This window comes from Marmota marmota, unplaced genomic scaffold, assembly GCF_001458135.2.
Source record: "Marmota marmota marmota unplaced genomic scaffold, marMar, whole genome shotgun sequence".
In the NCBI taxonomy this organism is placed as follows: domain Eukaryota; kingdom Metazoa; phylum Chordata; class Mammalia; order Rodentia; family Sciuridae; genus Marmota; species Marmota marmota.
In genome coordinates this window covers 2,534,296-2,556,506 of record NW_025999899.1, presented here as the reverse complement: position 1 = coordinate 2,556,506, position 22,211 = coordinate 2,534,296, and the positions used below count along the sequence as shown (strand labels likewise).

The 22,211-nt window shown below is 41.4% G+C and overlaps 1 protein-coding gene and 1 non-coding gene across 6 annotated transcripts in view; one reads left to right on the top strand and one right to left on the bottom strand.

Moving 5' to 3' along the window:
* Positions 1 to 22,211, bottom strand: part of Ankfy1 (ankyrin repeat and FYVE domain containing 1) — a 92,218-nt gene that overhangs the window by 4,355 nt on the left and 65,652 nt on the right. For 3 of the 5 annotated variants that reach the window (XM_015505939.2, XM_048798400.1, XM_015505941.2), the window contains 13 exons: positions 18,152 to 18,380; positions 17,123 to 17,221; positions 16,727 to 16,880; positions 14,912 to 15,083; positions 14,042 to 14,160; positions 13,423 to 13,579; positions 10,869 to 11,069; positions 8,904 to 9,080; positions 5,301 to 5,448; positions 4,750 to 4,840; positions 4,322 to 4,446; positions 2,705 to 2,851; positions 244 to 334 (listed from right to left, as the gene is read on the bottom strand). In XM_015505939.2, coding sequence (XP_015361425.1) covers positions 244 to 334; positions 2,705 to 2,851; positions 4,322 to 4,446; positions 4,750 to 4,840; positions 5,301 to 5,448; positions 8,904 to 9,080; positions 10,869 to 11,069; positions 13,423 to 13,579; positions 14,042 to 14,160; positions 14,912 to 15,083; positions 16,727 to 16,880; positions 17,123 to 17,221; positions 18,152 to 18,380 — 1,910 coding nt within the window. The remainder of the gene's footprint in view (positions 1 to 243; positions 335 to 2,704; positions 2,852 to 4,321; positions 4,447 to 4,749; positions 4,841 to 5,300; positions 5,449 to 8,903; positions 9,081 to 10,868; positions 11,070 to 13,422; positions 13,580 to 14,041; positions 14,161 to 14,911; positions 15,084 to 16,726; positions 16,881 to 17,122; positions 17,222 to 18,151; positions 18,381 to 22,211) is intronic. The other 2 variants (XM_015505940.2, XM_048798401.1) reach the window with 1 other exon arrangement.
* Positions 10,456 to 10,559, top strand: LOC125615149. Its single transcript, XR_007345705.1, has one exon. It is a non-coding gene; the product is annotated as a U6 spliceosomal RNA (small nuclear RNA).

Genomic DNA, 22,211 nt, shown 5'->3' with positions numbered 1-22,211 from the left:
ACTCAGCTCTGCTACAAGCCCAGGGCAAATGACAGGCCTGGCAGACTATATGAGAGCTTTGTGCTGTAGCAGCCATCAGGAAAGACACCAGTTGGACTGCTCCCTGCCTTGCCTACATCTCTGAAGGACCCTGTTTGGTCCTGCCATTTCATCATTCCATTTGGTCAAGTTTTGCCCAGGAGAGGATAAGATCCTGGAGAGTTCATAGCTTATCATAAAAAAGGCAGGTGACAGAGGACTTACCAGTGATGCTTGCGCGTTGTGACTCCAAACTTGGCAGTGCACTCGTAGCAGTTGGAGCCATCACACCATGGAGGTTCCTTGGAGAGCATGTCTGTAATACACACAAAAGACTAATTCCTGCAAGACGGTGACTGTGCTAGGCAGGACACAGGGTGGAGGGGGCAGGGAAACAAACCAGTAAATAGCACTGCAGCATGATGGGAGAGGAGAAGGAAAGGAATGATGTATTCTAACATGGCGAGGAAAAGCTCACAGATAAGACTATGGATTATGAGGCCTCATCAGTCCAGGGGAGGAGGTAACACTGTTCAAGGAGGGGAAACAGCAGCACCTGGGCAGAGATACACATAAGTCAGGGCAGCTGGAGTATGAGGTACGGGAGGGAAAGCAGAGACCACACAGATGGAGAGGTTGGGGGTAGAGGGGTGATCAAGGGAACACAGCAGAGAGGACCAAGACAAAAGAAACTGAGGGGACAGAATCTGTGATTTGGGGCCTGAAAGGAGTGCAGGATATGAGGGAGGCAGGGAGGATTCCCAAGTTTGTGGATGGAGTGACAGAGTGTGGTGGGGCCACCAGCACAGAAGAGACCTAAAGAAAGAACTAGAGCAGATAAGCCCAGTTTCACATTCCAAGCTGAGAGTTAGCAGTGGAGATAACCCATTACAGTATTTATGTACTGAGCTCTAACTGCACGCCAAGTATTGTGCTGACCACTCTGTAGAGAGAAGCTAAGCTCAGGGGAGGGAGCAGTACACAGGCCAGTCACCTTCTAACTGAGCACTTTCTAGTACAAGCACCACAATGGCCGTCTGCTCCAAGCTCTCAAAAGGCCAACACCTGGAAAACTGGAAAACTAAAGCAGACTAGGTATCACAAACACTATAATTGACACATAATAACTATACATATTTATGGATTACAATGTGATAATTCAATACATATATACTGTGCAATAATTAAACCAGGATAATTAGCATTTCCCTCTACTGGAACATTTATCATTTCTTTGTTTTAAGAACCTTTGAATTTCTTTCTTCTAGTTATTTATAAAATATATAACCAATGGTCATAGTCTAAGCACCCCACTATGCTGTAGAACACTAGAACTTATTCCTTTCTAGCTGTATTTTGGTATTCTTTATTCACCCCCCTCCCCCCAGTTCTTCAATTGCTGTTCCCTTCGTAGCATCAAGTGACCACTCTTCTTCTCTCTACTTCCATGAAATCGACATTTTTTTTTTTTTGTACTGGGGATTGAACCTAGGGGCCCTCAACCACTAAGCTACATCCCCAGCCCCCCACCTTTTTTGTACTGGGGTGAACCCAGGGGCTCTTAACCACTGAGCCAGATCCCCAGCCCATTTTTGTATGTTATTTAGAGACAGTCTCGCTGAGTTGCTTAGGGCCTCGATAAGTTGCTGAAGCAGGCTTTGAACTCATGATCCTCCTGCCTCAATCTCCTGAGCTGCTGGGATTACAGGTATGCGTTGCTACACCTGGTTCCAGCCCTTTTCAATTTTAGTCAGGGTCTCACTAAGTAGTTCAGGGCCTCACTGAATTCCTGAGGCTGGCCTCAAACTTGTATTCCTCCTGCCTCCACCTCCCAGGTCACTGTGATTACAGGCACGTGCCATAGCACCTAGCTTTAAATCAACTTCTTTAGCTTTCACACATGAGTGCGAACATTTGGTATCTTTCTGTGCCTGGCTTATTTCACTTAATATAATGTCCTCAGAGTTAATCCATGTTGCTGCACATAACAAGATTTCATTCTTATTTATGGCTGAAGAGAATTCCACTGTATATATCCACATGTTCTTTATCCATTCATCCTGGCTACTGAAATGCCATGCTTGAATAATGATTCTGCACAACCAACTTTGTGCTGGTGCCAATCGCCCTCATGAAGATGACATAGCTATAAGGATTTCCGAGCATGTTTCTCCTCCTGGGGTCTCCACTGCCAATAATGACAAAACACACACTGAAAGCATTCTGATTCTTACTACCACCTCAACAAGAAGGAGTAAAAACACTCAAGTAAGAAATTAAGATGAAGCACTCCTCTCCACAAAAGGAACTGGAGAAGGAAGAGTCAGTGAGGAATGAAGCAAAGCCATTTTAAGGCTATAGAGACTGACTGAGCTAAAGGAAGACAGGTGTGTAGACAAGCAGCCAGCAGGTATGTTAGGTGACCTGCCTAGTGCTTATGGATTTCTGGAAGGTTCAGGGAAACTGGAAACTGCAAATCACTCTGAAAAGAGACTGCTAACAATGACTTTCTCCAACATTATTCAAAGGTCCTTTACCCATTCACAGAAACACCCCTATATGGTATATGGAAATGGTATGAACAGTTCTTATAGTAGGACATTATGAGATTTAAGGATCACCAATACATCTAGAAAATCAACACTGAACTGTGCTTGCACTAGAAGAGCACAAAGGAGGTACTCACCTAATAGTCTAAACAGAAGTTGCTTGGTTGCAACCTGGTAGTTGAAAATATTCACACCTTGGTTATTATTCACCCCAAGACGAGCCCCAGATCGGACGATGGCACGGCACAAGTTGGCATTCCCTTTCATGTATGCTAAGAGCAGCACTGAAAAATAAAACCACAGGTAAGGCTACGTCCCATCTGGCCCCAACCAGGGACTGCCAAAGGGTGCGTGGAGGATAGCTGAGGGTAGAACATTGGTTAGGAAAGTCCTCAAAGATACACAGGGATCTGAGGTGCTAGTGAGACTTCCATGGGGGATCTGCAGCCACAAGATCCTTCCAATAAAGGATCCAGCCACAAGTCAAGGGATTCAAGAATAGCTATGGTTCTGGAGTCACACACACAGAACTTTGGCTATGAGAAAATTGAGGTAAGGATCCAACACTAAAGGAAAAACATATTGTTGTCTCAGCTTCCTTCCTCTGGCATGTAGCATTGCTTTCATAAAATGTAATAAAATCTGAAGACCTATGACTTATATACACATGTTGGCAAAAAAAATAAATCAGTGTAGGGAATATGTTTCAGAAAAACATGTTCCACTGAATGGATTATCTCCTGTAAGAAAGTATGGGCCCAGAGGGAATATGAAACTCAGATTCTGGTCTAGCCATCCTACTGGCCTTCTCTAAGAACAATCTCAGCTAACCATAGCTCACTTTGCTTAGCTTTACCAGATACTTTAGTTATATTCTTAACTCTCAAAATGATGCAGTAAGAGGAAAGTTATTGTTCCCATTATCAACACAGAGAGGTTAGAAAATTTACTCAGTCAGTCATGTGAAACCTGTAAATTGGAAGCCCCTCCCTCCCTTCTGCCTGTGGACCTGCTCCTGGGCAGTGATGCTCCCTGAGCATATGCTGAGTCTAGCAGCTCACTCCCAGCAGCTGAATCCTCTGAAGTTCAGACCTATCACTGGCAGCTCAAAAAACATATTCATGTATTAAGGCCAGTAAGAACTCCTTCCAAAGCTGAAATACAGGTGATACAATATTTTATTCTCTGCTAAGTACCCAGTGGTGACTGCGTTTCTGTCAAAGGCCATGGAGGCTCTGTCTGGAGTTAAGGTGGGGGTGAATGTGAATGAATGTGAATGCAGCAGCAACAAGGTGTTTAGAGAAGCACCCACTAGGGGAAAGAGACTGCTCTTCAGCCTGTCTTTTTGAGTCTTGTTTCCTTATCTGAAAAATGGGGACACAACTATGTGAACTGCTTAACTCATGGGTTGGTTGTTGTGAGTGTTCAATGAAACCATATGCAAAAGTTCCTCATGAAAGCTAAATAAATGAACATGGTGACTACTTGGGAAAGGGCCTGGTTAACTGTATAAAAAGTAGACAAGGTCAATAAAAACAGATGGGCAGGCCTGTTTCAACATGGGTATGGCTCTAAAGCAGTAGATGCACTTCAGATGTCAGATACTCCAAATTCCACGAAAGGGATCTTTCACAATTTTGAGAGTGTCTAAATGAAATGCACTGAGCTGAATGCCCTTATGAGCCTGCGCTCTTGTTTATCCTGGAGGCAAGGTGCACAAATGAGACAGATCATTCACACACTTTATTACATACCTGTGTTTCCTTCTGCATCTGGTTTATCTAGAGGATACTCAGGCATGCACTCTAAGAACAGATCAAAGATGGCTGCTGCATTCTCTTTGCCATACTGTCCCAAAATATGCAGTGGTGACTGGCCTCTAATAAAACAAGTTGGAAAAAAAGTTAGATGTTATCTGCCATGGGCATCACACAACAAAAGATAAGGAATTTCCTGAGCTCTGTTATGCTAGATAAATCTAAGGGACGTTTACAGGTCAAAAAAGTTTTTCTAAAAGGTATTTTTTTTACAAAAACAAAAATACCATGGAACCAAAAGCTAATCAAGTGCCTCAGTGGCCAGTTCTGCAGTGTGCATCAAGGATAAGGGGTGGCACTAGTGATGACTAGCTCTGAGAAACAGGCCAGGTGACGTGGAGCCCAGGTCTCTCAGACACACTCACCTCAGATTAAAGGCTTCAGCATCCACTGTGCACTCTGTCAGGAGAACCCGGATGTTGTTGAGTCGACCATGCATGACAGCAAGATGAAGAGCTGGGGAGTAAATGCTCTTACTGTGCAAGCCCAGAGCACATGCAGAAAAGTCTCAGTTTCTCCCCACCCTCAAAAACCCCATCTAAATGAGACTCAGCCAGAATAGCGACCGGCCCCATGTACAAAGCCTTCTTTTCCTTTCTTTTGCCACCTACAATAATGAGTCATAAATGCAATCTCAGATCTTTGAGATTTCAGAAGTCTCAAAGGTGAGACTTCAGTTTCAGAAGTCACTTTAGGCTTCCAGGGTTATCAATCAGACTGGGAGGCTGTCCAAGCCCTCATCAGTGGCAGGATGCATGCCCTGCCCACAGCATTTCCCATCACAACTCTGTACCTATGCAAGCCAACCTCCCTGAGGGGGAGAGTAGCTCCAAGGGTGCAGCATAACTCTACTCCCAGAAAACAGGGATTGCTCAAGGCACAAAGAACTGTACATAAAGTAATGACTAAGAATTACCATTATTTCCATTCTCATCCACAGCAGCAAAGTCTACTCCATTCTCTAGGAGAACTGAGCAGATGGTAGGCAGGTCCTGCTGGGCAGCAAGATGGAGGGCAGTTTGGCGATGCTTGGTTAATTCATTCACCTTGGCTCCTGCAAGAAGCTATTGAAGTTGATTACTAGAATAGCTTGTCTGTCTATCACAATCAAGGTCCCATTTATGGGGCCAAGCTTGTCTCTCTTCTGATATCCACTGAGACTGATGGTCCACCCTGTTGGCAAAGCTGGGTGCACATGGGCCTCAGACATAGTCCTGGTGAGGAAACCTGGCAAAACCTGTACCCAGAGCAAATGAGCAATTAGCTACCAAAATGTTCAACAGCTACTCCCTGGGGCAGAGGAGTTCTAATTCTAGGATTCTGGTATATAAAAACTATACAGGACTGAAGTGATATTTATGCTACTATATAAAGTTGTCCACTGCTTACAATAGTAAAAGCTGACAGCAAAAAGGGACTGGTTATAAAAATTTGAATATGCAAACAATAAAGTAAGGTGGCCATTATGATGATAAATATATATAAATTAACACAGAAAGATACCAACCACAATTAAGTTAAAAATTAAAAAGGCACCTCTTTCTACCATCTTGGAGATTGTGGAGGCCTGCTGGGAATAGGACTCCTAAAAGCAAGTACATTTGGAAGTTGTGGTGCAAGGCTTTTTTGTTGTTGTTGTTGGCAGATGTGGAGTCTCTGGAACCAAAAGTAGCTTCCTGTTCTTCTTAAAATTAAGGTGTTTATATTTGGGATAAAACTAAATTCTACTCTCTGGTCAAGAGTCACACTTATGTATAAAAAGTAATGAATACCATTATGTACAACTATAATGCACCAATAAAAAAAAGTGGAGAAAAAACAAAGGTAACTTGCACAGTTTGTGCCAAATCCCAAAGCAATCTTCCAGCTAAGGATACCAGGCACAGAATTTGTGTTGCTGTACCCTTCAAGGATTTAAACTAATGCAAAGTAATTAAATAAAAGTGGGTTTTGTGTTTCTTTGTTTTTAAGGCAAGTTAGAAGATAGCTTGGCTTCATTTGGAGACAGATATGTATATACACATGCATGCACATGTGTACAGATAAAGACATAATTTGAACATATTCAATAGCATAGCCATGTGCTGAAATGACACTTTGTTCAATAATGGAACACATACATGAAGATGCTAAGAGTCTATTGCTTAGTGACATTGCAGCCATCTTTGTGTAAGTATACTCTTTTTAAAATTTCCTTTTTTTTGGTACTGGGGATTGAACCCAGGAGTGCTTAACCACTGAGCTATCTCCTCAATCCTTTTTATTTTTTATTTTGAGACAGGAACTCATTAAATTGACCAGGCCGGCCTCAAACTTGTAATCCTCCTGCCACAGCTGCCAAGTCACAAGGATCAGAGGCATATGCCACCATACCCAGCTGTAAGCACACTCCATGAAGCTGGTACAATGACAAAAACACCTACAGACAGAAAGAATTCTCAGAACATAACCCTGTTGTTCAGCTGCAAATGACTATATAACAAACTCTGGGGAAAGCTGGGAGTGAAAGGGAGATAGGTTTCATAACATTATATTCCACAATGAACATGTACCATTTTCATACTATTTTTAAAAAGAGTACAAATTATAGGATCAAAGGCAGAAATAATATCTTGCCTGTTCATTTACTATTTGAAATTCATTCATCATCATCCACTTTCCGACAAAGCTTCAAAGGCAGTTGCTATTAACAGAAAATACTCAGCAGTTTGTAGTTACAGCCCAATTTGCCTTTTCTGGGGTCTGCTACCCTTCCCCCAGGTTCCTCTATCTGTGAGTACAAGCATATGCCTCTGGGAGAATACATACACTGATGAGCTGCTCTTGTTTTTCATCTGGACTTAAGTCCTAGCCTCCTCAGAACTCTTGGGACCCAATCAAATTCATCATAGACAGGACCAATCATGAGTGGATATGGGACCCTCCAGGTAGGACATACCTAGAGGGATATCCATAGTCACTAGTGCTATGGCTAGGGATCATAGCCAATCCCTAGGTTGGTTAAGGAGAGAAAGGGATGGACACAGTGTGCTTTCAATGTGAACAGGTTCAAACATTTTGCTGCACCAATTCACAGAGGAAGCACCACAGGGACACTGTTTGGAAGGTCAGCTATTACTAGGTACCTGTGTCATGTGTGAGGTCAAGCTGCAGTAAGACACGAACATGACCTTGGTGGAGGACCTCAGTGTTCCCTAGGCTCTGAGATATGAGACAGACTGGTGAACACAAGGCTAATTCGCCACTCCATCTCTTGGCTGCTATCCCTGCATGCAGTCTGTGCCTTTCACTATCAGCCCTACATCCTCCACCTCTCTAGTCTACAGCTTGCCACCACTGCCTCCCCTGGGTCTCTTCACGGGTCATCTTGCCCCACACCCGTACACCGTACCCACTTGGCACCTTCTCTAAAAGCTCTCTCAACTCAAATACATATCAAGTTATAAAGCTTTTCTAAAAAGTGCTTTTCAAAAACAAAACACCATAGCACCAAAGGCTGGCCAAGTGTTCTTGTGGCCAGTTCTGCAGTGTACACCTGGGGCTGATGGGAGGCATCAGGGACAACTACCTCTTGAAGACCAGGCCAAGTGACATGAAGCTCTATCTCGGCTTGGGAACATTCTTTCAGCTCCAACACTTAGTGTGGTTTCTTCATTGCTTGCAAATAAAGGTCTTGGTTTGTAATTGATGCTCCACAATCTGGTCTCTTCTTGCCACTTCAAATTTCTTTCAACTCTCTACTCAAATTTCAACCCAGCTTTCCTATATAAAATGTAACTGGGCACTGTGGCACATGTCTGTAATCCCAGCAGCTCAGGAGGCTGAGGCAGGAGGATCACAAGTTCAAAGCCAGACTCAGCAACTTGGTAAGGCCCTAAGCAACTGCATTAGGCCCTTTTTATTTTGAATAAAATTTCAAATTTTTATTTCAAAATAAAAAATAAAAAGGGCTAGGAATATAGCTCTGTGTTTAAATAACCCTGGGTCTAATCCTCAGTACCAAACAAACAAAACCAAAAAAAAAAAAAGCACCACATATACTTTCCAGTTTCCACATCTTTGCTCAGACTGTTCCCATGCCAGGCATCATGTTGCAGACTTTTAGGTCAAACAGGAATAACTAAATTCCCAGCTACACAACTAGCTGATGGCCTTGGAGGGGTTTTCTGAACCTAAATTTTCTCCTTCATAAAACATAAAAAAAATTTCCTATACCCCTCTGTAGTTTTGAAAATTAAAAGAGATGGCACTTAAATGACCTCCACTCCCTTTCTTCTCCCACCCTGCCTCAGCTATCCAAATCCTACTGGCCCTCAAGGCCTCACTCATGTTCCATCTGGGGTGTTTTTGTTTTTGAAAAACACTTTTTAGAAAATCGTTACAACTTGAAATGTGTTTGAGTTAAGAGAGCTTTTAAAGAAGGTGCCTAGAGGATGGGGTGTAGGGGTGTGAGGTCAGGATGACAACTGAAGAAACCCAGGGGAGTGGAAACATGCAACAATATTTCTGTGTCACTTACCAAATTGCGAACAATAATCTCTGAGCCTGCTTGGACAGCAAGATGCAAAGGAGTCAACTTGGAAGCATCCTGGACTCTGGAATTCACATTAGCCTGGACACTGATCAAGAACAGGACACTTTCAATATCAGAGTTCTGAACTGCCACGTGAAGAAAATTCCGGCCCTTGTTATCCACCTAAGGCAATAAGTAGGAACCAAAATATTAGTAGACTCCCTTTTAAGAGTGCCTCCTGAGCTTCTGCAAGCTGTGCTAATAACTGGAGCGTCATGATGTAGTCCTTCAGAAGTTCCCTCCCAAAAAACCAACACTAAATGCCACCTCCAGCCCTACACCCCACAACAGACCCACTTTATGCATCTGTGCACATAACCACATGTGCATGGTCACATTCAAGTGGTCAGGGGAAGGAAGCCACTGCATTGATCCAAGCTGTTCCGGCATCCTCCTGCAGCAGGAACTAGGCATTGGAAGCTAAGAAAGAGACAAACTGAAGGAAAGAGAAAGGAAGTTACCAAAATATTGGGGTGCTCAGATTGAGACAAAGGTAGAGACCAATTCTGGGAATCTTTTCGCTTTGGCTAAACCAAGCACCCAGTGTCCTAACACCACAGCTAGAATGCCAGCTTGACCCTTGATTTTGTATATGTGAGAGTGTGTGTGTGGTGCTACAGATTGAACCCAGGGCCTCATGCATGCCACTACTGAGCCACATCCCCAGTCCCAGCTTGACCCCTACAGAGTCAAACACAGGGTTTGGAAATTTGGAGCAAGTTTCTATAGGTGAAACACAATGACAGAGGAAGCCAATATAATGTCATGGACTTTGACCCACTAATGTAAAGCAGACACCTCACTCAAATCAAACCATACCATACACTGCAGTTACAGGAACTGTCATTAGTATGAGTGCTCAGGTGGAAGTGAGAGAGACACCACATGCTCCACACATAATTACCTCACACACAAATGTCCACAGCACGTGCTGATGTAACAAGCAACATATCTGCAAAGGACTTGGACAAACAGTACTAGTTCCATAGTAGATGGAGAGGAAATGTGAGACAACTTTCTCCGCTCATGAACATTTTACACTATCTGAGTGAGTGTGAGGTTAACACCTAGCAATGCAGTCTCACTTACGAAAATGCTGAAGAAAGGTGATGTACAGAAGCCTGAAATACCAAGCAACAATCTTCACCACACTAGGACTGAATTTCATTCAGGTTCCACATCTCCATTTCACCTTCATAAATGGCTATTTGTAAATCCTGGCAGTATTCTCCAAGCTGGCTGGAGAGTAGGGTATCAGAGGGACTGACTGACAAACCCATTCAAGCTCCCGCCTCAGATCCATGTTTACTGTCATTTTCCACCCACTCTTTGTAGGTCAACAAGTCACCATCCAGATTTAGCAGCTGATAAAGAGCCACAAAGACAAGGACAACTGGGCCAGCTATGCTGAGTAACAATTTAACTCTTCTAAAACACTTAGAAATTTGTTCAACATCAAAATACAAGCTCCTCAAATTCAATTTAAATCATTTTTTTAGTGCTTGCTTCAGCAGCATATATACTAAAATTGGAGCAATACAGAGATTAGCACAGATCCTGTGCAAGGAATACAAAAGTCCTTCTAAAACATTCATCATTAAAGCAGTTAACACACCAGCCAAAGCAGAGAATGAAATCGATGTACACACCACAGAATTCCTATCACTAGACCCAGCAAGCTCCCACTTCCACCTAAGAGTACATCATCATGTGGCTAACATACAGAGCAGAATGGTCATATCACTTTTCATCTGGCACTCACAGGACATCTGAATGGTCAAGTTTTCAGAAAGTGGAGGATAATTCCAAAACAAATGACTTTATATAGAAGAGCTCTGTTTAGTAGGTGACATTTGTTTTGTCTTCATGTAAGAGGTTCTGCTGGTAAAAATGGGGGTGTCAGTCACTCACCTGCTCAGCAGCTCCAGACTCTCGTTTTAGAATGGCCTCAGCTGCCTTGTTGTTCTTGTAAGTCATGGCACAGGCAAATGGGGTCAGCCCTTGCCTGTCTCGTACATTCAAGTGGATATCAGGGTGAGAAATCAACAACTGAATGATGACACTGTGTTGGTTGCTGATGGCCACATGGACAGGTGTTCTGCCTTCTGCATCCTATGAGAACAAAGCACAGATTGCAATGTCCAGTTGAAAGATAAAAGGAAAAATATGAAGGGAGATAATTTTTAGATAGAAATTCAGTTATAAGAATAAACACTACCATCCTGTGTTTGCAATCAACTATTTTTTTGCACTGAGGATTGAACACAGGGATGCTTTACCATTGAGCCATATCTCCAGCCCTTTTTATTTTTTGAGACAGGGTGTCCCTCAGTTGCTTAGGGCCTCGCTAAGTTGCTGACTTGTGATCTTCCTAGGATTCCCAAATCACTAGGATTACAGGCATGCACCACCACACCCAGCTTGCAATCAGGTTTTAATGAGGCCAAACAAAGGAATGACTAATTGCCACTTCCTGCTACACCATGCATCCAGTGGCAATAGTGGGCCTAGCACAAACATTTGTTTTACAAGATTTGCATTCATTCTCACCTCCAAGATATACTAATATTCCTTATCTGGCTATGGGGTATCAGATATAAACTTTCGTAGGCCAGAATACTGAAGTGCATCAAGGAACATTACACTAAACACAATACTCAGCTCTCTGTGGAAATCTGTAACTAATGGGAAGTAGGAGTCGTGGAACAATGGAGGAAAAAAAACAAAACTTTTCTCATGCTGTAATAAGGACAAAGGCACAGAGAAGAAAAGCCTTAACCTGGAATCATTATAATTACTAGACTGACTGTATGAATCAGAGAAAGTCATCTGTCATACTAAACAGGGACATAGAAAGCCTGCTTCTACTAAAAGAAGCGACTCATTACTTAGGCCTGCAGATGCTCAATGGCTAAATAAAAGCAAGATAAAGTTTGGCATCTGTGCTTTGATTTTATATATATAAAATATATAATTATGCAGTCTTGGTCCACTGTGGTCTGACTGATCATTCTCTCAGTTCTGGTGCTGTGAAATGGATGGGGAAGTCTTTTTCGCTTGCGGTGCTTCATATATATATATGAGCCATTATTTATCTATTTATTTATATGTGTATATATATATATGTATATATATATTTTTTAGTTATTGATGAACCTTTATTTTATTCATTTACTTAGATGCAGTGCTGAGAATCAAACCCAGTGTTTCATACATTCTAGGAAAGCACTCTAGCACTGAGCCACAACCCCAGCCCCTGTGCTTTCATTTTGTATCTGTCTCCTATATTAAACTTTGTCACAATGCTCATCTCTTCGTGTACAAATGTTAAGCATTTAAAGAGTGTTCAACTAAAAGCTAGTAATACAAAGCTTATTTGCTCTAAATTTACTTAACCTATCTCGTACCTCTTCAAGATTGAGGCAAGATTGTGGCAACCAGTTTTCAGTTCTGGAATGGCACCTAGAAATCTTTAGTCCATGTCCTGCACCTTCCAGAAACAGCAGGAGCAAATCACTCCATGGGAACTGAATTGCCTGCTTCCAGATCACAGGTCTCTATGAAGCACCCCAAGCGAAAAAGACTTCTCCATCCATTTCACAGAACCAGAACTGAAAGAATGATCAGTCAGACCACAGTGGACCAAGACTGCTTAATTATGCATACCTTTCACACCCTGCCCAAACCCTTTCTCTATTAACCCTAAAGCTTCTATCAACAACCTGAAAAACAGGGGCTGGGGTTGTGGCTCAGTGGTAGAATGCTGGCCTACTATGTGTGAGGCACTGGTTTGATCCTCAACACCACATAAAAATAAATAAAATAGATGCACTATGTCCATCTACAACTAAAAAATATATATTCAAAAACCAAAATCCAAACTGAAAACAGGGCTGAAAATAAATAGATAGATAGATAGATAGTTAAAATATTAGGGAAAAAAGGGGGCTCATATGCTGGAGCTCACTTAAGCCTTCCCAATATGGTTATACTGATTTAAATTTTGGGGAGAAGGGTACTAAGGATTGAACTCAGGGGCACTCAACCACTGAGCCACATCCCCAGCCCTATTTTGTATTTTATTAGAGGCAGGGTCTCACTGAGTTGCTTAGTGCCTCTCTAAACTGCTGAGGCTAGCTTTGAACTCACAATCCTCCTGACTCTGCTTCCTGAGCCACATGGATTACAGTATTGCGTCACCACGCCCAGCTCTGATTAATTTTTTTCCCCTGCTTTTCACCATTTCCTTTTCTACTGGATGTTTTCGGCAAGTGACCGGACCTGGTCTGCTGGGACCACTAAAGTCAGGCTCTGGCCTAGGATGCTGGTAACAATACTAAATCCTTCTTCGTGGTACAGTAAAGACCTCTTACAGGCAACCTGCAAGGGCCTTTCCCATCCCATAAGATGCAATTTCCCTAACTGTGCAGTTATCTCTATTTCCCTGGAAAGGAGAAATACCTACCTGTGCATTTACATTGGCACCAAATTCCAGAAGACACTGCACAGTCTCTTCCAGTCCCCAGGAAGCTGCCAAATGCAAGGGAGTCTGCCCATCCCTGGCTTCTTCCTCTCCTTCTCCATTAGCACCTGGCTGTCTGGGACTATTCACATCACAGCCACTGAAAGAAAGGGGGAAACAAAAGGCTTCCACCTCATCTACAGGCATGTTGATGAATGGAAAGCAGCAGCCTCACCCAATCTACCAAAAAGCTGCTACTGCCAGTGTGCTATCCTGTTCCTGGCCTCAAACATTAGGGTGTGGATGCAACTGCCACAGATTCTTTTGCAATGGGTCTTGAGGCAACATGGGCATTAGAATCATTATAAGTTCCCCAAGAGATATGCAACTCCCAAAACATATGCTGCCTCAGCTTTTAGAGTTTTAAATCCTGGCATGTGGGCCCCTCTCCTCAAGTGAGCCCAACCCTTGGTTGACTAGAGTTGGCTGACTCTCTGACAGTCTGAACTATGAAAGTCAAGTCTTAACTATAAATTAGTCGAGACTGGAGGTAGATTAACATAAGAGGCAGTTTGCAAGAAGCCGGATAAAAAGATTCAAGAGATACTTGGGCACCACAGACCTGCGAATAAGAAAGCAGGCAGTGGACTCATTGTTTTCATCAATAGCTCTGTGCAGAAGTGTTTGGAGGCAACCGCTAGGTCCTGGACCCCAGCATGTGGCATCACAACCATGTCTGACCTGCAGAAAAATATGAGATTTCTTATAAATATCATCAAGCAAAAGTAAAAAATGTATTGTCAAACCTGAGCTATATGTACAGCATTAGATCCATTTTCCAGGTAAGATGTGGTTGATAATTACTTTAGTCTGTATTAATCATTAGTTTTACAAACACTGGTTAAAATCTGCTCTGTGGTCTGGGAAATATAAACATGTTTAATTAGTGCCTCTAGAGCTGTGTGGTAGAAGGTAGAGAAAACACAGGTACCTGCTCACACAGGTACTCAAAAGCCCCCAGCAACACATATAGTATACCTGTAATTAACAGGTAATCACAATAATAATAGGTATATATCCTAAGTGCAAAATGCCTTCATGTCGCACTGCAGGCCCTTCAGAGAACTAAGGAGAAATGACAAGGTTTACCTACACTTTGGGGGCTGGTCTTGTAAATAGGAAGACAAACCTGAGATTTGAAAATTTAGTGAGGGGAGTCCATACCAAATTGATACCATAGAAGACACTGAAGAAATCCCTACAATTTTTTGCTTCTGAGTGGTTTTCTTAGTAAAGTCAGCTTACAAACAAAAGTGTTGGCCAAGACCATGCTGAAAATTTCTTTAATGTGACTTTCAATTGCTTGTCCTCGTCCTTAATCTGTTAGTACTTGGCAGATCTCTTGCTCCTGTGATCACTATATAGGCACCAAATCCATTCCTGACACAATAGTCCCATCTGTAAGCCAAAACTAATGTTGTGCTTGTCTCACCAGAGTGGATGCAATGTCTTCCAAATTATTTGCCAACGCAAGCCACAGTGGGGGGTTCCCTTTCTCGTCTGAAACGGACATGTCAGCTCCTCGGGTGCATATGGCATCAACTACGAGCGGAAGCTGATTTCTGATGGCCAGCTGAAGGGCTGTCTCCCCATCCTGAGTCCTGCTGGAACATGCACACCAAAACCAAAACTAATATTTGTAGCTAGAGTCAAAAGAAAAAGAGTGACCTCCTGGGCACTCCAGAGTCCAGACTTCACTACATCCCTTAAACATACTTCATTCATGGTCATTAGAATTTTCTCAGAGAAATTAAACCTCTCAGTAGTATCTATTCTGATTGCTTTTTAGCACACACACACACACACACACAGAGACACATTTAGAAAGTGTCACCCTATTACACCCTGATAATAACTGACCAACTTTTTTTTTTTTTTTTGGTACTAGGGATTGATTCAGTGGTGCTTTACCATTGAGCTACATCTCTAGCACTTTCTTTTTTGTGTTTTAATTTGTTTTTGTTTGTTTTTTCTTTATTTTGAGACAGGGTTTCACAAAGTTTGTTGAGGTTGGTCTTGAACTTGAGATCCTCCTGCCTCAGCCTCCTGAGGTACTGGGATCACAGAGGTAAGCCACTACTTTTATTTTTTGGTGGTGGTGCTTAGGAATCAAACCCAGGGTCTCATACATGTTAGGCAAATGCTCTACCACTAAGTTACAATCCCAGTCTAACAGCATCTTACTAAAATGCCAATAAAACAAATGCCACTCCAACCACCAATTTCTTTGCATGAGACCCTGTAGCACACACCAGCTGGGGAGGCTGAGGCAGGAGGATCACAAGTTCAAAGATAGCCTCAATAATTTAGCGAGACCTTGTCTCTAGATAAAATATAAAAAAACAACTGGGGATGTGGCTCAATAGTTAAGCACCCCTGGGTTCAATCCCGGATACCAAAAACAAAATGAAAAACCAGAAACCACTTCTTTGCCCCACTCTCAGTCATTCAGAGTCACTTGATATTGGGGATAAAGAAAAATTCCTCTGAAAAAAGCAATCACACTAAAAATTTAAGTCTGTGTTTTTCTCTCTTAAGCCTTGTTTGTAGTTTATTTGTTGGGACATTCTTCATAACTGAAATTCTAAGAACTGATTTTGAGCCAGGTGTGGTGGTACACACCTGTAATTCCAGTGACTCAGGAGGCTGAAGTAGGAGTATAGCAAGTTCAAAGTCAGCCTCAGCAACTGAGCAAAAGCTATAAGCAACCAGTGAGACCCTGTCTCAAAATAAAAAATAAAAAGGGATAGGAATGTGGCTCAATTGTTAATCGACCCTGGGTTTAATCCTCGGAACAAAACAAAACAAAACAATTTTCAGATTGTTCTTTATAATGATAGTTGTACAATATTGTGCACTGGTCCTGAGGTTCCAACAAGATCAAAGTTCAGCGGGCTGGGGTTGTGGCTCGGCAGTAGAGCACTCACCTAGCACAGGCAAGGCCCTGGGTTTGATCCTCAGCACCACATAAAAATAAATAAATTTAATTTAATTACTATCTTTAATTAATTAAAGATATTATATCCAACTACAACTAAAAAATAAATATTAAAAGAAACAAAAAAAGATCAAAGTTCAGTTCCACTTGTATCAGTAAATTATATTCAGTTTATAACCTTACATTTGTACTTTTTTAGAACTGCTGTTTCCCTTCCTTTAATAAGTAATAAGAATATTTTGTACAACCAAGGCATATTTGCACCATCTCAGTTAAATATGACCTCAGTATTACAGCAGAGAGTCCCACCTGACATTTATATCTGCCTGATGCTCCAGGAGAAAGAGTGCACTCTTGCTATCCTGCCGCTGTATGGCCATGTGCAACAAGGTTTGCCCATCTGACATGGTGTCATTGATGGAAGCCCCGGAGCCCAGCAGCTGGGCTGCAATGGTATGCATGCCTGGGAAACAAACAAATCCTGATTAACTCATGTTGAGCTTTTCCCACTTCCTCATCTTACTACAATAAACATTCCCTTTCAACTTTTCAAAGTCATTAGTTTCCCACTGGACATCATAAGCTTAACCCAAACAGAGGTTACTTTACCACCAAATGATTAGCTTCACTCCTCCTCACCCCATTCACCCACCTACTCTTCTGACGTATGTCTTTAGACATCAATACTCTCTAGAACCACCTTACCAGTCCACAATGCCAGGCCCAGCACAGTCTGGTCCCGGGAATCCTTGAGGCTGAAGTCCGGAATAATTTGCAAGTTGTTGGTGGCATGAAGAGCATTGGCTAAATTATTTGAAAAGGAAAAGCACACTTGATTTCACTATCCCATGGATCACATTTAAATCATTCAAAAGAATAAAAGTTCAGTTTCAAACTGACTAGCTGGCTATAATATGATCACTGTTATTCTCTTGTGGGGAGTGGAAGACTAAAATCTTATATTTTGGATCAAAGTTTACAAGGGAAATGAATTTTTAAAAAATATTGAAACACTAACTCTTTTGAAAACTGACTCCACTATAGAGACACACATCAATTACATGATTACTAGAAAGAGGGTTGAAACAATGTCTTGACAATGTTTTCCTCATATTTAATTCCTACAATCTTTCAACTCCTTCAAAAGATCAAGAAAAAAGAACATTCTACCTAAGATCTTGCTTCCTTTCAGAAGCACAATGCTAAAAAGTGCTGGACTTTTGAAGAACTAGGCAAGAGTAAAACAAACTTCAAGACAGGAAAAAGAAAAACCGAGGACTTTTTGAGGAAGCAAGTCTCCTGCAAGGGGCTTCCTTGGTCCCTTTTTCTGGTTCCTCTCTCATGGGTCACCTCCAGGGAGGCTCAGAGACACAGAGTGTTGACTAACTCACAGGAAACCACAACAGAATTCTCAAAGACAGTGTTCATGCCAAAGCAAAGCTTTGCTTGGCTTACACTAAAATGGCTTAGAAAACCACCCCAGAACAAGGGAGAGCAGAGTCACCTGTTCTCACATCTTAACCTGCCAGGTGAACATCCTGAATATATACATAGGGAAAGAGGATAGTCAAGAGACAGACTATAAACTGATGTAGTCTAACCTGAAAGGATGTTTCTAGTAAGAAACTGGCTATAAAAAAATCACCAAAAGAGCAAACATCAACTCTGTAAATTAACTACTCCAAACTGCTGTCTGCTAGGTCAAACTGATGGGCAGAATTCCCTCCTACTTACCTTTCTGCTCCAGGATGACAGATACCACATCTGGGTGATTATAAGCAATTGCCATGTGAAGCGGCGTCTGCAGATACACATTGTCCATGGAGCTGGTTAGGGATGTGACCTCCTTTGGCAAAGGCAGAGCCTCCTCTGTCTGCAGGTTTGGGTTGGCACCTTGCTGCAGGAGCTCTGCTGTGAGGTTGGCCAGGCCGTGCCGGCAAGCTGTGTGCAATGGGGTTTCTCCCTGAACACAAACAAATGGCCCAAATCTGAGTACCTGCTGGCTAGGGGTTCTATTCACAAAGGGATAAAGATAGAATAAGTGCTGAAACTCTAGTCCTCAATGCCAGCCACAATCCTTGGTTCATATGGTCACCAGATGTGAGTTGGCTCATGCCCAGTCTGCCACTGGCTTATCCTGTCGCTACTTTTTTTTTAATTGCTTTTATTTTTTTTTAGATACCTGACAGCGGAATGCATTACAGTTCTTATTACACATATAGAGTACAATTTTTCATATCTTTGTAAATAGAGTATGTTCACGCCAATTCATGCCTTTATACATGTACTTTTTTTTGCATTACAATTCTTATTACACATATACACCACAATTTTTCATATCTGTTTATATATAAAGTATGTTGACACCCAATTCGAGTCTTCATACATGTACTTTGGATAATGATATCCATCACATTCCACCGCTCCTGCTAATCCCCTGCCCTTTCCGTTTCCCTCCCACCCCTCCTGTTGCGAATTCTGTGACTTTGATTCCCTTTCCCCTATATCTTCCCAATCATCTTCCAAATACCCTGGCTTCCAATCTTCTTCATCTCCTATTACCATCTTCACCTCCTTAACCATCTTTCACTCTATTTCCATAATGATGTTTTAAGCATAAAAATAATATATGCTTGCTATAAAACTACATTAGCAAACTATCACCAAGTGTCACCAAAATAAACACTGTAGAAAACAGAAGAGTCTCATTAGCTGTATTAACAGTTTGACATCACTGTCTTTAACTCCCCATTACACCCTGCTTCTTTAACCTGTTTGTATCAATACCACCTGAACTCTGATCAAGACCTTCTTCATCCATTTTTTAACACAGTAAAAAGATGTCTCTTCTCACACCAGTACCCAACACCCAAGTATCTTCTAATGGAACTATTATTACTAGTTTCACATTTCTCTCCAGTGGCAGAATATTCATAAGGAAAAATGGGCAAATGTAGATGAGTGTGTGTGTATATGTTTGTGTGTGTGTGTATATAGGCATATACTTAGTAGAGTTTTTTGAACCCAAACTAACAGAAATAAAACGAATATATTGCTCTGTACCTTGCTCTTATCACAGTTATCATCATGGAAAGAGACATTTTGTGAAAAATAGTAAGATCCTATTCCCTTTTTCTCTCAAAATTCTCTTTTCCCAGAGGAAACCACTTTTAACTCTTTCATTTGGGCATTTATAATCTCCATGTTTCTAACTAATGTTTTGTTATTGCTACCTCTTGACTTTCCAGCTTAAGACTTTATCTGTCAGACCTCTACTTTATCTGTGGAAGATAAGGAAAATTAAGCACTCTCACTCCTTGACCCACATGCACCTCCCACACTAAAAAACTTCACTACAATTGTGCTGAGAGCCACCAGGTCTATCCTCCTCCTTAGACTACCTCCTGTCCAGCCGTTCTTCCTAAATATTCTTACCAGGTGTGCTTTCCTACTCCCAAGGCTTCTACAAACCCAGGTCTCCAGCCTTGTTTTTACATCCAGTTTTTCCACTGCCCACTAGCTATCCCTGACTAAATGCTTAGAAAGAATTCAACAACTGCAGTAGAATGTACTCCCTCCATGCCAGTCCCTCCTCCTCCTAACCAGCACCCTCTTTCTTTTCAAGGGTATACCAAGACAATTTTTAAAAATTATTTTTAGTTGTAGGTGAACACAATACCTTTATTTCTTTTATTTTTATATGGTGCTAAGGATCGAACCCAGTGCCTCACACTTTCGAGGCAAGAGCTCCACTACTGAGCTACAACCAGAGCCCCCAAGACAGTTTTAATACCTCTCTCATCCTTGCTTCTGGGAGCCGTAAGAAGGCATGGCCTGGTGACTATAATTCTGCAATTTCTCTGAAACTTATCACTTTGGATCTAAACCCAATAAGAGGGGTCAGGACAAGTCATTGTAGATGATTCCTACCTGTCTCAGGCCTGGAATCAATGGCACACTCACCATGGTAGCCATCCCAGGCAGCTCTCTCAACTCTAAAATGATCATATTGTTCTCCTGCCCAAAACCCCTTTGGGATCTCCTCTACATAAAGCCCAAATGCTTTTAAATCAGCACGCCAGGGCTTTCTCTATTGTGACTCTCTCTTACTTTCACATCAGGTCTCCCCTATATCTGAACATTTTAGGTTTCACCTAGTTTTGCTATGAAGGAGATCAAGAGCTGGTAGACAATGTGGTCTCCTGGGAGGATTTTTTTAAAGTTAGAAGACACAGCATATCTCTCTACTATCAGAATGAACAGTGAGAAAAATTAATAATAGAAGAGAGATAGCCAATTAGAGACAGAGCCATACAATGGTAGAAGCAAAGTTTCTGAAAGGGTGAGAGAAATGAGAGGCAGACCTCAAAAATACAGGACAGAGCTCAGGGGTAGAATACTTGTCTAGCAGGTACAGTGCCATGGGTTTGATCCCTAGCACTGGAAAAACAAAACAAAAGAAACCAGCTTCCAGTGAGTATAAGTACATTCAATGATTTCAATTGAAGTGTAGGCCATGTGTGTAAACAGTTGAGATTTAATGGAGGAAAGGACAACACTGCCCTTGCCCCTGTGCTCCCAAGATACTTTGGAATGTCTTGGATACCATGCTTTATCACTTACTGCTTTGTCCAATACTGTCAAAAGAGGATGACTATATTTCTTAGTATCTGGGTCTTAATACTGGCTCCAATATTTATGAGTCACTTAACCCCTCAAAACCTCAAGGTCCTTCACCATGAATTAAGGGATGTATAGATATGAAAAATGTTTCTGCAATCCTAATAATACATGCTGCTTCTAGGTACATTTTTAAGAATTTAAAGGGGTAATAACCTGAAAACTCTTACAAAGTAGATGTCAAAGGTAAGCACATCCCTCTCAGTCTGAAAATAATAAAGTAAAACAACTATCACTTAGGATTGAACATTCCAGATATTATGTAATATATGCTATATCATTTATTTTTATCATCCCCACATCAGGATTAATTCAATTTTATAAATTAGGAAACTGAAGCTCAGAATGTTTAAGTAACTTGCTTAAGACTAAGAAATGGAAAAGCTGATAAACTTAGTAATGTTCAACCCCAAAAGTCACACTTTTAACCACAACTCTGTTTAGTAGCCACCCTTGTCCATAGGGGATATGTTTTATAACTACTCTCAGAAGATGCTTAAAACCACAAATAGTAACAAACCTTACATATACTATGTTTTTTCTTATACATATGTATTTAGGATAAAGTTTAACTTAAAAATTAGGCACAAAAGGAAATAGTAACTAATAATAAAATAAGACATTATAACAATATATTATATAGTTATGCAAATGTGGTCTTTCTCAAAATATCTTTTGTTCTTTATCATCTTTTTTGTGATAATATAGATGATATAATGCCTATGTAATGAGATGAAGTAAGATAAATGATTTAGGCATTGTGACACCCCATTACGTTACTTGAACATATACATTAAGGGCTGTTAGAACACAAGCACAATGATACTATGACAGCTGATATAACTTACACAGCTACTAAGTGACTAATGGATCAGAAGCATATACAGAATGGATATACTGGGTAAACAGATGATTCACATTCTGGGCATGATGGAGTAAGACAGTGCCAAGATTTCATTATGCTATTCAGAATGGTGCACAATTTAAAACTTATGAATTGTTTACTTCTTGAATTTTCCACTTATAAGGGGAATTACTATACAGTCTACCTTATTAGCTTGGGACTAAATCAACAACCACATAGAAGAACCCCGGCAAATGCAAAGTGTTACAA